This window comes from Pogona vitticeps, chromosome 5 (genome assembly GCF_051106095.1).
Source record: "Pogona vitticeps strain Pit_001003342236 chromosome 5, PviZW2.1, whole genome shotgun sequence".
Classification (NCBI taxonomy): Eukaryota; Metazoa; Chordata; class Lepidosauria; order Squamata; family Agamidae; genus Pogona; species Pogona vitticeps.
This window is the reverse complement of record NC_135787.1, coordinates 133646386-133662018: the sequence shown is the minus strand read 5'-3', so window position 1 is coordinate 133662018 and position 15633 is coordinate 133646386. Positions and strand designations below refer to the sequence as shown.

Sequence of the window (15633 nt, the reverse complement as noted above, 5' to 3'; positions counted from 1 at the left end):
TCACTTTTGATTTGACCTACATATCATATGTGAATACTCTAAAGCCAGTCAGCTAAAAAGTTGTATGTTAATGTTAACAGAGTGAAAAAAGCATACTTTGAGGGAAAGATTTATCTCTTCATACCAATAAAAATAAGGTAATCAATCCAAAACAAATAATCTTGCATGAACAGGTACTGTCCATTAATTAGTAAAATATACCTGATGTTTAAGACATAAGATAAGTTCATGTGCCATGTGTTCTTATGTGATATTGAAGTGTAAACAATTGCAAACAACCACTTCGATTTTGCTGTATTCTAAAGGTCATAACTATCAATTCTAATAACTTTGTCATTTAGATTTATGGAATTCCTTCTGTGTTCCCTCCACTTAGTTGTTGACGAAGGATGATGGCTCTCCCAACAACTGAGTTACTGGTGAACCATAGCGTTTTCCATGCAAAAATTTCAAGTAATACATCTACTCGCCAGGCTGTTAAGTGGCAAGATAGATGCTTCTAAATCCTTGAAATGATTACCTCTTTATCAGTACTTATATATGATGAAAGTGGAACAAGATCAAATTAGTGTTGCATAGAAATAGGGAATGGTCTGGGCCAGTGATAGAGTAAGTTGTCTTTGTCCACACATATAAGCAATACAGTATTTGATACAATACACATAGTATTGTAGGTTTCTCCCAATAAGTTTCTACCGAGAATTCCTTTTGTCATTGAATTGCCAGAGTGTTTGTGATCACTGGAGGTACTTCAGATAAATTTATTTTTTATGTGAATGAATGGTGTGTCCCTAATTCTGAAAGGCAGAGTCTACCAGAAGATTTAATTAAATGATTAGTCATCAGCCTTGCAAATAAGGCCGCAAGGGAGCAGGCTTTTTTTAAACTAGGATATCTGTCCATATATCATGAGGCCTAAAAGAAAGAGAGAAACTGACTTTGTTAGAACTCTTGTGTTAGTCTACCTAGAGATATTTCATTTGTGTCATGACAAATCAGGCAAAAGTCAATTTACAGGTTTTGTTGTTTTGACAAGCTTTTAAAAAGGTGTTCTTGACAGAGATTATTATAAATGTTGTAATAAAGGAATGTGGTGGTCTGTTTCTTCTCTTTGGAGTTTTTAGGATTTTTCATTCCATTGCTACAGTAAACAGTAGTGTTCTTTTTCCTTTTAGAAATATTAATTTTCATGGTCTGTTTGTGTTAGGTACATAGGTTATCTTGGTCTCTGATTTGAGATCACCATTTGATTAGGGGACTAGATCTTTGGTCCATTCTGTCTTTTTACCAATCTTTGAACCTATCTAAATTGGTCAAATATTTGGTATTGGCTCTGGATCGCTACTGAGGAAGATATTTTCAGATGTTTTTGTGACTTGTTTCTGGGCATCTGGAACTAATTGTTAAGGAATTGTTCTTAGTCTTATTTTTTTCCTTTATTGTGTTATCACTAGGTATCATGCACAGTAGATGTCTTTTATGGCACATATATGCATGTGATACTGGATTTTAGGAAGAGATTAGGGATTAGATGCCCTAGCACTTAATGGATTGGATTCACAGAGGTGATGTGAACCTCAAGTCTCACAGCACTTCTCCGCAAACCACCTTTTTTCCTCTATCCAATAAGTTCAAAGTTTCAAGGCCCTATAATGACCATGAGACCATCCTAATATATACTGAGCATTTTATGGGTCATCTTGATTTGTATAGTTGTTGATGTGAAAATTGCCTGTCATTTACTCTGTTGTCTCTGAGACTTCCTTATCTATTGAGATTTAGAATTATGGGTCTCAGGACTGTATGATAGTGGAAGTGAACCCATCTCTCTTCAATATTTTGTCTGTTGAATGCTGTTAGATAGAGCCACATATGGCTTTTAAGATAAATCAGAAAATGAATCTGTAGAACTGTGTGTAGCCTGCTGTGATGAATTTGCTCATCATTTTGCACAGAAAAAATTGGTTAGATTCATTTTGACTTGGGAACTACATTCATATCTAGATCTCTCCCAGCCTCCGTTAATAATGGTTGTTTGGAATTGTTTCAGTTGGTTTTCTTGAAGATTATACAAAGGAGGTTGTGCACTGTTTAATCGTCATCTGTTATATGTTATAGTGAGCTAGTCAGAACTGACCATGAACAGCAATAAATGGCTCATTTGCTGAGGGATGTGCCCCAGCCCTACTGGAAGAGGTAATGCTCATGTCCTTTCTTGCAAGGAACAAACAACTTATTGACCTTTATGATTTGCCTATTTACTCAAGTGGATAGTGTCCAATTAATTTTCAAATTCTTCTAGGTGAAACTGGTATCCTTGTTAGTCATAATTCTTAACTTGTTTGAATTGGGCAATGTCTTTGGTTGGCCTGCTTGTAAATTTCAACTATACAGGAATATGAGACCTTGTTGGTTCTTCTGAACTTCTGGATAACAGTTGATGTCATCATCTATTGTATCCTTTTCGATTCTCTTTGGGCTATAGTAGTTGGAGGCTCTGTTTTGTGATGACTCTGATCTTACCTGGAGAACAAAACTTGAGATTTGAGAACAGAACTCAGGCTTGAGAACATACAAGGTCTTCTTGTCTGTTGAAGTTGGTTACTTTCTTCTTCTTCTGGTTCCTATGCTATATCATTAAGTTGTAAGTCTTTATTTTATTTTAACATTTGTCTTTTTAGCATCATTGTTTAATGTGTGTTGACATATATAGTGGCTGAAGTACTATTGCTTAGCATAGTTACAATAGAGTAGTCCAATTGAATTGATGGGGATTTGGTGAGTTATCTCTTCTCTAAGTTCCATTGATTCCAATTTGCTTTCTACAATGTGATTAACTTTGGCATAGTAGCCCAGGTGTTCTTGGATTGCAGCTCCCAGAAACCCCAGCCAGCATAGCGAAGGGTTCTGGGAGTTGCTGTCCAAGAAAACCTGGGCTGCCCAAGGTTGGGAACCACTCCAGTAAATGAACATTGTAGACTAATTTTTAACCCATGATTAACTAATCTGGTTTTGGTTCAAATTGATCTCTTCTGACCTTCCAGGTTTAAGACTAATGTTTTCAGAGTAATTTTGTAAGATAAACCATATGACTTGCCTTTTCTTACAGCAAATATATTATGAAGAGAAGAATTGAGGTTGTTGCTAATTCACTTGACCTCCCCCCCCCCAAAAAAAACTTGAGAATTGTAACTGGGAATTCCCTTCCTTAATTTGCAGGGCATACAAACAGAATAAAGATTTTCGATATTTATGCATACTGTGCTTGTTTATCACTGGTGACAGGCTGAATGAGACAAGGAGGATTGGTAATCAGATCTCTTAATTTATCTCCAAATTCCTCATAGAAGACCACCACCAGCAGTAAGTGGATTGGACTGAATTCACTGAAATTTCCATGCTAGAAGGGATGCAAGAGGCTTAGTGTTTTCTTCCTCTGTGCTGTTTTCCTGATCTAAATCATCTGCTCCAAACTGGTTCTCTGGGGGGAGGATACAAGTATATTTCCCTATTGTGACTGTAGCGGAACCCCCACATCACGCCTGTCCATCATGGGAAACTCAAGGACAGGAGCCTATGAGAGGACAGGAGGGGGCGGAACAAAAAGGACAGACAGTTAGGCAGACAGAAAAGAGAGTTGGAGAAAGGAGGTTACAGATAGGGAATTTGAAGAGAGAGTTAGGAGATTGTATTGAGAAAGTTAAGAGAGACTATATAGATAGCCAGAGAGCATTATAACAATGAATAAAAACAAACTAACTCAACGTGAAAGCAAATGATATTTAATCAATAAGCCTAAACATTTGTGATTTACTCCTTCGATTTGCATGACATCTATAAAATCAATAAATCTGTTGAAATGGCAGCACGTGTCTAAGATTTTTGGTATTAAGGGAATAATACCTGGTGGCTGCGTGAAGTGAGGACACACATCCAGAGGGTGGACTTGGGTTTAAGGCAAAATAAACTAAAGACATGGGGTGTACGTCACAGTGACAAATACGGCTTTAGAAGAAAGGATGGTTTACAGTTGTGCTGCCAACTTAGTATTGCAGCCCAGTCCACTTGCCACCTGTGATATTTTTGTTTTGCTCTCCATGTCTGTTTCACTATAACTCTTTAGATTTTATATATCTTCCATGTACCTGACTTTCAGTCCTAAGTCCTTTTATGTGCAAGTTGGGTGTGAATGATACTGACGCTGAGGAAGCAAGAAAATTACAACAAAATGGGTTAAGTGTGTTCCAGAGTTTTTATATTTAAGGGCCTAAATCCTGTTCTGAGTGCCAACTAGAGCAGACTCAATTCTTGATTAGTAAATCAACCTTTATGTCAGTCTTATTGACTGAATGAGTTTACTCTAGTTTGGATAACCACTTGAATGCTCAGTAAGTAATTTTATGTGTTATTAGAGCAAGTTACTCATAACATGGTGATTTCCCCCCGGTTCTTGATAATTGTCACATACATTTTTCATACTTCATGGATGTATTCATGGCATAATGTATGTTGCATGTTCTGTTTTGTTTTGTAGTGTACGATTTGTTTGGTGCTGATCTTTAACTGTAATAAATTCAATTCAAATTATTTTCCATTATTTATATATTTTTTGTCAATCTGTAGTCACTGATTTTAAAAAAAGGTTGTTCTGTATAGATGCCAGTTACCTTCTTTGACTCTTTTTTCCTTTCTGTTTTCCTTTTCTTTAAAGCACAACCACAGCGTTTGCCTCAACCAAATGCCGTGCCACGTGAAAAGTGTAAGGAGGAAACTGGCAAAATACAAAATGGCCATGCTGGTCTGAGTAATGGGAGTGGATTTCGCAATGGAGTCAAACATAGTGCATCAGATAACAGCAGGAAATTCTCAGCTCCTGTCTCACAAAAAATGCACAGAAAGATTCAGTCCAGCTTGTCTGTCAACAGTGAAATCAGCAAGAAAAGCTCTGCATATTCTCATAAGCCAGGTTCTTTACCTGAAGGTAAGCTGAAACCTTGTAAGTAAACTGAACACTGAATAATCAGAACCTATTTCCACTAATAATTACACAGTCAACTAAAAATAATTGGAGAGCATATGTCAGGCTCTAGAAGCAAATAGAAATAATTACAATAAAATACAAGTTACTTCCCCAAAGGAAAACATTAAGTATTTGAAGGGAATTGAAATGAGAGATTTCCAGCTTTGAAACATTTGTGCATCCCACTGTTTATTGTATGTTTTGGATGGGGGTAATTCAAAGTTACTAATGGTTTAACAGAATCGTCATAGGTGCAGCTCAAAGTGGAAAGACTCTGACCTAGGAGGTGGATAAATATGTTAGTATTTGTAATGACAAACATGTGGCTGAAATGTTATTACTGAAAATGGCTTATTGCATTTCCCAATGGTCTGTAAAGGTCAACTAGATCAGATCCAAAATCAGGGCCAGGGCTTATTTACGACTACATGCTTCTTTGCACATACGCATGTTTTTATACATTTTGTATCCAGTATACACTATATATTAACAAAATGAAATACTTCATTCTTTTTGCAGTGGCCACAATTACTCTTAAAAGCCTTTGAGCTTAATTTTATTCTGCTTATTTCCTCTTCAGTACCACTTTAGATTCTACTTTGTTAAAAAGGGAGGTGGGAAATTTTCTCATTTTTCGTGGTACAGTACTTGCACCCTGCTTCTACCACATGTCTGCCTGTCTGCATGCTTTGGGATAAGTTAAGGGAGAGGCTTAAGGCCCAAACATATAGGTGTGGAGATATACAATACAGAATGTTAAGCGTCTTGCGGTGCTCTGGACTTATTCCTTGGCAGTAGGATAATAGGGTAAAAAAAGAAAATGAAGGGAGACGAAGGAAGGATATACATTTTGGACCCAATCAGCAACTTCACTGTATTACTTGAAGGATTCAGGTGAATTTTAACAAGCTTAAATGAGAACTATGTAGATTTTTCCCATTTCTTCTGTGTGCGTTTCTGACATTACATGGACCAATTGTGGCAGAAGTAGATTTATCCCCATAAGCTGATCTTGGCAGCCTCCTTGTCTCCTCCAGCTACTCTGTCTTAAAAATTTACATTACTGAACATTATAAACTTACTTTTACAGGTCATTGCTGGCTTAACCAGCCTTCACTGAGAGACTTGGGTGTGGAATCCAAGCAGTTCTTGCTGTTGTCTGATTTAGGAATGAGAGTCTACCTTTATTAACACTTTGTTGGGTTGGAAAAAAAAGAATGCAAGGATGATGAAGCATAAACATATGGAAGGACATAGAAGAAGGCAACAGAAGAAATATAAATAAGATCTCATCCATAAGATACCAGATGTCAAAGGGAAGTTTAATCCTAAAATAGGGATACTAAAAGATCAATATGTAGTCAGTTAATTCAAAATATGGTCCTTTAGGAGAGTTTAATGGAATCTGAGCAATAAAAAAGTAGATCGTAGATCTAATCAAGCCCGAACTCTTCCCTAGAATGATGAAACTGAGGCTATTGTACTTTGGACACATCAAGAATAGATAAGAGTCCCTGAAAAAGACAGTGATGCTGGGAAAAGTTGAAGGGAGCAGGAAAAGAGGAAAACCAAATATGAGATGGATTGACTTAAAGGAATAAGATCTGAGCAGGGTTGTTAATGATAGGACAATTTGGAAGTCTTTCATTCATTCATAGCATTGCTATGAATACAAATACCCCCATCTCTAGTGGTAATAAATAGGCCAACATGACTGGAACAGCTGTTGTGCATACTGCTAATTGCCTTTCAATTGGTTTGCCACACTCCAGTGTTAGGAGCCAAAATTACTGGGAACTCAATTTTTTTAGAAGTGTGGGAATCATCAGTTTGGACAGATATTGGATGGACACAATATATAAGTAAGCATAGAATAAATTTGTGCAGAACACAAATGTAGCATCAGTGGTAGTAAAGGTTGAAGAATCTCAGAAAATGCTGTGGATTGTGAAAAGGTGACCACACAAAAGCAAATAGGAGTGTATATTTCCCTAGGAAGAACTACAGTACACACAGCTTGTTGTTTTATTGATTAGAAGTATCTGTCTTTATCTCTTGACATCTAATGTCTGCCTATGAGACTTAGACCATATCTTGCCTGGTATTTGTCTGCTTCCCTTTTCCTTCCAAGTCTGTATTTAGCTTCTTGGACCATGCCAGTCTCTGAACTTCTTGCATCCCTCTTGCTCACAGCCTCTGCCAATTTGTATCTCCTTCATCTCTCTGCCCTTTTATATGCTTTACTGCTTTCCAGCACTCACTTGAGTAATTGAAGTGCCACTTTCCTGCTTTTCTGGCTGTCTTCCCACAGTCTCATCTAGGTGTTGGAGCATTGTATTTCTGGCTGCCAGAGCACCATAGCCATATCTGTGATTCAGTTTGGAAATCTTGCTTTTTCATGAAGTATAATGCACGTTTTTTAAATGATACAGGCTGCTATGTATTCTGGCATAGATGCAGTTTAACCTGTCAACGCTCTTGTTTGCAGCTTATTCTCTTATCCAGTTTACCATGCTAACTCTATAGTTAACATCTTGCAAAGGATTCCCTTTATTGTTGTGCCCATGATATATTATCAACCTGGATGTAGGCAGATAATGTAGCAACTTAAGTCAGTAGATTCTATAGATTGATAAGGCTCAAATTTTCTTTTTTAAAAACTACAGTCCTTTTTGAAAGCTGATTTTAGTTGCAAACCAACTAGCAAATCAATGTTCTCAAACCAGATCTATCCAAATTACACTAAAAAGTGGGGAGTTCTTTAAAGGGCAAAAGGAACACACAAGTAGAGAATATGGAATCCTTCATATTCTTTTCTGATGTGTTGACTGCCCCCAAGGCCCTTTTCTGCTAGCTAGTTTCACTTCAACTGTCTTATTTTACTATCTCCCACTTTGCCAGCATCTGTTAACGAATTTATTTCGCTTTGGTAAATATAATGTTTGCATTCTTGTTCACACACACACAAAAAAATGCTTTTAAAAGCAGATGTTTAGTATGTACCTGCTCCCTTGATCAGTTTTTGACTTTTGATTTTATTAAAAGAACACTATGGATTAGTGGGCTATCTTTTGAACATGTGCTTCATATTTTTAATTTTAATATTTAAAAATAAGGCTTTAAAATTTTTTTTGGGGGGGGTAAAGGTAATTATTTTTTATTACTTAAATCAGCTTATACCCTATCCTAAAATTAGCTTCTGGTATTTGAACAGTTAGATTATATTGGCTAGGTCTGACTTTTTTTAAAAACTGGCATTCATCGTTTACCCTTGGCCTTCAGCATGTCTCTGCCCAGTGTCTATACAACTATTGTAACCCCTGCTGAGGCTTCTGTTCCAATCTCTGCATGGGTCTTGAGTAAAACCTTGTTGAGGACCTCAGCTGCCACTTTGATAGTAGTTTTCCTGTTTGATACTTGCTGTGAGAGAGCAGAATGCTTAGAGGTTTCCTTTGAATTTCCTGATCACTGTGAATATAGCTAGCTAAATCTTGACCAAGGTCAGCATTTTGTAACTGAGCATATTTGCCGTAAAAGCCCATCGTGATGACTTAAGATTGACCTGTTTCTCAGAAACATGAAGTTATTGACCTTTTACCAAAATTGCAGAGTCCATCGTTAAGTTCTCCTTGTTGATGTACTGGAAGGTATTGTCACCACATACTTTAAAAATGTTCCAGGATAGAGGCCAACTGTTGTACATGTTTTGGCCAAATGACTTTTCCAAGAGATTGAGGGGAAACATGACTGAAGATAGAACTTATGTTAAATATAAAGAAGAACAAGACTTGCTGGTGAAGAATTAGCATGGCTACTGCAAAGAGACGTTCTGCGTCTCCGGACTTCAGAATTCTTGGAGCAACTTGTCAGACATATAGAATAGGATGATCTGTTGATGTGCTGGACTGAGTCCATCACTCATTGACTATGCTGACTATGGCTGGTAGCAGTCTAGCAGCATCTGGAGGGATGCCTATTCTTCACCTCTGATTCCTCCCGGGCTGAAATCCAGTCCTTACATATCTAAGAATAAGTCGAGCTAGTAACTCAGAGGGACTTGTTTCTAAGTAGATATAGAATTCCACTGTTATGAGAGGTGCGAGTAGATCCATGCAAGTATATAAAATCATGCATAGTGTTCACAGGTAATGAAATATTCTCTTTCTATGTACTAGAATTCACATTAATCAAATTTAGGGTCAACTTGAGTGGCCTTAGAATTAGAATTGACAAAAGAAAGTAGTAGAAACTAGTTTTATGGGATTTACTGTTAATTGATCTTGGTGAGATTCATATAGGTGTTGCTTATAAATGATTGTTATTAGCCTTTGTAGCTAAATGGAATATCTGTGATCAGAGATAATGTGTACCTAAACATGGATGGCTTTTGTCTTCATGTCCTATTTGTGGGTTTCTTGAAAGCATTTGATCAGTATTAGAAGCTAGAAACTGGATTCTTAGCTTGATTCTGAAGTGTGTTAGGTTTTGGTATACAATTGACCATATGACTTTTAAATTTGCCAGATAATTTGTGCACTGTGAATGGGATAAGTGGGATATCTAACTTCCTTTTTTGAATACTAGTGATCGGCAGCATTGCAGTCTCTTTTTGAAGGAGTGCTGTCATGTGTCTCATTGGTTAAGAAGCCACTGCAGGGGACGGAGGAGTGCCTTTGAGAAAGTCAAGCAGGATTCTATATATCAATCTTGTTGCCACCATAGACTCTAGCTGTGCTTCAGTGACACTGTGTTGCAGTGCTACAGAGGTACTCCCTATGGGTTTGGCTATGTACACTTGTGATGGGACCATAGAATATTTCTTCTGGAGCTACTCTGAGTAAATTAAATATACATAAAAAGCAGAATTTGAAAAATTATCCATGTTAACACTCATTAGCACTATCCACAGGCAGAATCACCATAGTGCTCCAATTTTGTGTAATTGGGCATGCATAGATCACTTCAGCCACTGGTAATCAGCAAATAATAAAGCTGTTTTCTATAGAACACTAATGCCAGTCTTGTTTACTTAAATAGAATGCAATAGCCATTTTTAGATCTTAACTTAAATTTAAAAAGTAGTTCTTCTAGATGGCTCTCCCAAGAGAAAACTGTTCCTTGGGTGCATTAGTCTGAGTTGTATTTTGAAGAACGTTATGTTTTCATATGACTGATGTTTTCTTAATGTATCTTACAGATATCTCTATTTTAATGTGGGAGCTTTTATTTAATATGCTTCCATTTGTTTTGTTGTTGTTTTTTTGGGGGGGTAACCTATCCTTGGAACCTGATGAAAGGTGGGCTATAAATGAAATAAAAAATATTTTCTGCATTTAGCTGTGCATTAAAGTGCCAAAATGGAAGAATACTCAAATGAGCTAATTTTCTGAGGAACTATGCAACTATTTGCTCTACTCCCCCTTTACAGTAAAAGGAGGGAGGGAGGAAATTATGTTAGATTTATTCAAGTACAATCTCCATGACAACAAGTTAATTAATCCCCATCAATCTGGCTTTGGTCCTCTTCGCTGAACTTGTACTCCCTAGCTTCACTTCACATGTCATATCTGCTGAGCTTTGGATGAAGGTCACTTATAGGTACCTTTAATTCTTCATATAAAGAAACCCATTTAACATACATAGGCGGTCTTCTTATTTCACTGCCTAACTTATTGTATTTCTCTTTCCAGTTTTGTTACCACTTTTCATGCTACATTCAACCTTAAGTGTTTGTTTATTTCTGCTCATAGTCAATAGAGATGAGAGAAACAATATGAGTAAAACAGCTGAGGCCAAAAGGTTTTATCTGTACGGATGACTAGCATCTTACAGTTATCTGCTCTTTCTTTTGCTAACAATTTAGCCAGTTGTTTCTATTTCAGCACAGTACTTTCTACCTTAAAAGAAGGAAAACAGGTTCACTTTACGTAATTCAGAGACTTGATTTTTTGTCTTTTTTGTGTCAAACTTTTTTTCAAACACAGTAATGCCGGAATAGTCATCTACCTCAAGTCCTGGTCACACATTCTTTGTGCGTCTGTCCGTTATACATACATATATACATGTACACAATCAAAAGAAGTGTAAAACCGATTATGTGAGCCCAAGGGTCTTGTTCTTGTCTGATGGTTATCCTCCATGTAACATTAAAACTCTTTTTTGAATGAAGAGGAGTTTCAAAAACAGTTCGTGCTATGACAGATGGGTCAGCTGTTCAAAGGGGGGAGCCCAGAATGTTCAGTGGGCTGGGGCAGATCTTTTTATGAGCCTGATAGAAGGCAGTAGCTCTTCTGACAATATGAGCTTTCTTTTCTTTGCTGAACTGAATCTCAGTGCAACACCATCCTCGGTGTGGGACTGAAAATGCATGCAGGGCAGTCTTGAAGGAAGAGCGGTGAGTGCAGTAGTGTACCAGATCTCTGCAAAATAGAAGATGGGGTTGGTTGGCAAACATAATCAGAAAGTTGTTCAGGAAAACAGTGTCTCACAATGCTAACAAACTAGTGAAATGATGGAGCAGGTACACACTTTCCCCAAAATTAAGATGTTGAAATTCTAACTGCCATCGATAAATTAGTGAGCAATTCCAAATCTTTTCCATCTGGAAAATCTTTTTAAAAATTCAGCAAAGTTCTAAATGAATCTTTAGTTCCTATTCTGTAATTTGTTCTGTATATAGCGTAAGAGATTCCAGAATGGTCTTACCTTTGGATAGTGCCAAAGGATAAGTTTTCATGTAACATATAAACCAAATTTATCCTGGTTAACCATCATGATGAAATTGGTATAAGAACAAGACAGATTGAATCTCAAATTGTCGAAAATTGGGGAAGTTCCCCAGATAAAGCAGAAGAAATTCTCCAACCTATACATTTTAAAAATGATGTATATTATGTATGTTAAGTTTTGGATTAAACTCAATTACATTTAGAAGAAGAAAATAGCAATAAAATGTTCACTTGTGAAATGTGAGCAGTAATTTTTCACCCCTTTTCAAACAGAGTAAAAGCGGAGGTTTGCATGAGAGACAACATGTTCTGGTTAGAAAGTTGGCCTAAGACTAGGGTGACATAGTGTGAAGTTCCCACCTGGCCATGAAGCTCACTGGGTTACACTATTATCTCTGAACATAATCTATTTCATAGGTTGTTGTGAAGGTAAAAATGGATGGAGGAGGACTGACTGTGTATTTAGTTATCTGAAATATTTCCACCCACTTTTCTCCTTTAAAAGGACCCAAGGTGGGTGGCAATACTTGGAGGAATTGTGTGATATGGTGTAAATCAGTGGTTCCCAACCTTTCGTGTCCCAGGTGTTCTTGGAGTGCAACTCCCAGAAATGCCAGCCAGCACTAGTGGTGAAGTCTTCTGGAAGTTGCAGTCCCAGAACACCTAGATTACTCAAGGTTGAGAACCATTGGTGTAAACAAACCTTAACTGCGTAGATGTAATTCAAATCCCTAATGAAGACACCCCAATCCCTACTCTTCCTTAATTTGGTAGAAGGATTTGGCTTGAGGGACATGTACAGTTTGCTCATGGGAGCTGAGGCTTTGAAATCTGTGGGACATGTAAAGCGGAAGAGAAAGACTGAGCTATGTTTTGTGGGAAGAATAAATATTTTGTTTTGCTTGCATTGCTGCATTTAAAGGCAATTCTCGTATTATGGAAGGAGCATTAGAAAGTAACAATCTTTTATTTTGTTCTCTTTCCACCTTTGACCCCTGCCCCCAATTTCTGAAGATTGCTGTGTGCACTGCATCCTGGCCTGCTTGTTCTGTGAATTTGTCACTCTCTGCAGCCTTGTCCTGGGACAAGCATCCTGCGGTGTCTGCCCGGCAGAGGCTTGCTGCTGCTGCTGTGGGGAGGAAATGGGAGATGACTGCAATTGCCCGTGTGACATGGACTGTGGGATAATGGATGCCTGTTGTGAATCATCAGACTGTTTGGAAATCTGCATGGAATGCTGTGGGATTTGTTTCCCATCGTGATAAGTTTATTTATCCCTTGTATTTTTTAATATCTTGTTTTAAAAACAAGCATGTCAGTGTTGTTATACTTGGAATTTTTTTTCTTTTAACAAGCCCTTTCAGAGGACACTGTTAAATGCTCTTACAGCAACCTAGTTATATGCACTGTTAACTTTATATTAAAGAACTTTTGAAGAAACATATATATATATATATATCCATAAGAACAATGCTTGATGGTCTAATATTCAGAACCTGATTATTATCTCTGTTAAATTTTTCTAACACAGGTGAAATAACCATTTGCTTGTTGTACATGGATTAAAATTTTAGGACTGAGCCCTTTAAAATTATCTGAGTTTTTTTATTTTTTGTTTTATTTTGCTGTGTTTTAAAGAGTTGATCACATTAACGAACAAGTTTGTAGAAGAGACCAAAAGCAGCAGGGTTGGAGCAAATGCATATGCTCTCCAGCAAAATAAAAATAACTCCTTGTGGGATTTCCACTTTAATTATTTTCTCAGTGGCAGGTAATTGTAATAACTTCAATGTTAAAATAAATATTTTTCTTAATAAAATTCTATATCCTTTCTGTTTTAGCTGCAATGTGAAGAAATATTTTCTTAACTATTTACATAATTTAAGTCTTCAATAGTGCTTCAATAACGAATGATCTGGTTCATATTTTACAATGTAATTCTGTATGAGGCTCTTTAAGAGTAAGCAGGTAAGCTGGTACAGTATACGATTTTATCCTTAAAGGTTAATTACTCTTACCAAATTTTATACTACATAGAATAAGTTAAAAAGTATTCATTATGAACCTGAGGATTCTATAAGGAACAACTACACACTCCCCCAAGACCCTCTCTCCCAGTCCTGTTTGTAAGCTGTTATACCTGGTGTTTAGATTCAGGACAAGAAACTTACTTTTTAAAACTTGACTGATGGGTACAAAATCAAGAATGCAGAATTACTGGGTTGCCTGAATGAGAATGAGTCTATCTGTATGGGAATTGTTTCCCTATGAAAAGAAGTAAAAAAAGATTTAAATGGATTTTTAATATATGTTTAAAAAGTGTGTAAAGGTTTGATATACAGTATTTGAAGTTCTTTAAGGGGGAAGAATATGTGACTTAAAATGATAGCTTTCTAGGTATGAATTTTTAGAAAGATACTAAAGATTTGTACAAAATTGTTCTTGTGGCATAATCAAATTACGGACCAATATAATGGTGCTCTTTTATCTAAACCTCTTGTGAGATTTCCCTGCAATTTAAGTCAATTTAAATAAACTGCTTGAGTATCCAGAATTTTTGGTTTGCCAAAATTTCCCTGTAACCCATTGCCGTTGTTCCTCTGTAGCCAATCTATAGACCACTTTTAAATGTGTGTTTGTGTGTGTACACACACACACACACACACACACACACACACACACACACACACACACACACACACACACCGTTTAAAATTGGTCTATAGAGTGTCAGTTTTTCCTTTGCCAACATAGCAAACAAAAATTCCAGAAAAATGAATAGTCTGAATTTATAAACACTGATTTACTTACTACTGACTTGTTACTGAAAAAGAAACTTAAACATATAAGTTTGTCTTCTCTGGTACTACTTGTTTGCTTCACACTATGTACAGGGAATGTCTTTCCCTCTTCTTGTAGCTGTTTCCATTTACTGCTGCTACAGCTATAAGATTAGATTCTGATGTTTTATCCATTGCACTTCAAAGTTTTTTTTTTTTAAAAAAAAAAACACAATAACTTGCAATACAAATAGTGGGATGGATCCAGGTATCTGGTCGTACTTTGCTGGAAATTTGAGGGGAGAATAATAGAAAATTGGGTGGAGGCACCTTCTGTTCCGTTCTTGATGCCTCCAACCAGATTTTTACAATCTCAGCGTCCTCTTCAGCCACAGGTTAGTCTCCAAATACCTTTATCAGAGTCCCCCTGGCTCTTGGAGAAGCACTTGAAAGAGGTTCCTTGTGTGCTGGCAGGGAGAAGCAGGGGAAGAAAAGTTAACTTCCATTCACATCTTTCCATGGGTGCTGTCATGAATATCTGCATCCAGCCTAGTGCTTTTACACTGGTTTTTATTTCATGAATATTTTAGTTTAAAAGTTTAATACAGTGGGGTCTCGACTTACAAACAGTTCTACATACGAACCTTTTGACTTACGAACCCGCCCGATAGGGAAATTACATACTCAACATATGAACTTCCCTCGAGTTACGAACAGGGAAAAAAGTGCCCCCTCCCTCCCCTTAGAGGCTTCTGGAGGGGGAAAAAGGGTCAGAAACTTAAAAATAAATAAAAGAAATTCACTTACCAGGCCTTGGTAGCCCCCGAACTGCAGGAAAAAGAGCAGCAAACAGATAAAAGCCGGCACCCAGAAGGGAGCCTGGCAGCCATTTTGTGCTTCCCCCCCCCCGCACCCTCCTTTCCCCACCTATCAGCTGATTGGCTGGCTCTGAAGAGGCTTGGGGAGGCTTGCTCAGCACCTAAAAAGCCTGCCTGTGTGTCTTTGTGCTGAAAAAATCAGCACAACATGCTTTAAATTAAACATGCTTTAAAATTGGCTTCGTTGAAAAAAAAAAGTTTCAAAGTGCTTTTAAAACTGTTCCCTG

At 37.2% G+C, this 15633-nt stretch overlaps 1 protein-coding gene across 1 annotated transcript in view; it reads left to right on the top strand.

Moving 5' to 3' along the window:
• Positions 1 to 14302, top strand: part of MDFIC (MyoD family inhibitor domain containing) — a 44341-nt gene extending 30039 nt beyond the window's left edge. Inside the window, exons 4-5 of the mRNA XM_020789708.3 lie at positions 4712 to 4981; positions 12763 to 14302. Of these exons, the coding sequence (XP_020645367.3) occupies positions 4712 to 4981; positions 12763 to 13010 (518 nt within the window). The 3' untranslated portion in view covers positions 13011 to 14302. The remainder of the gene's footprint in view (positions 1 to 4711; positions 4982 to 12762) is intronic.
• Positions 14303 to 15633: the final 1331 nt, after the last annotated feature.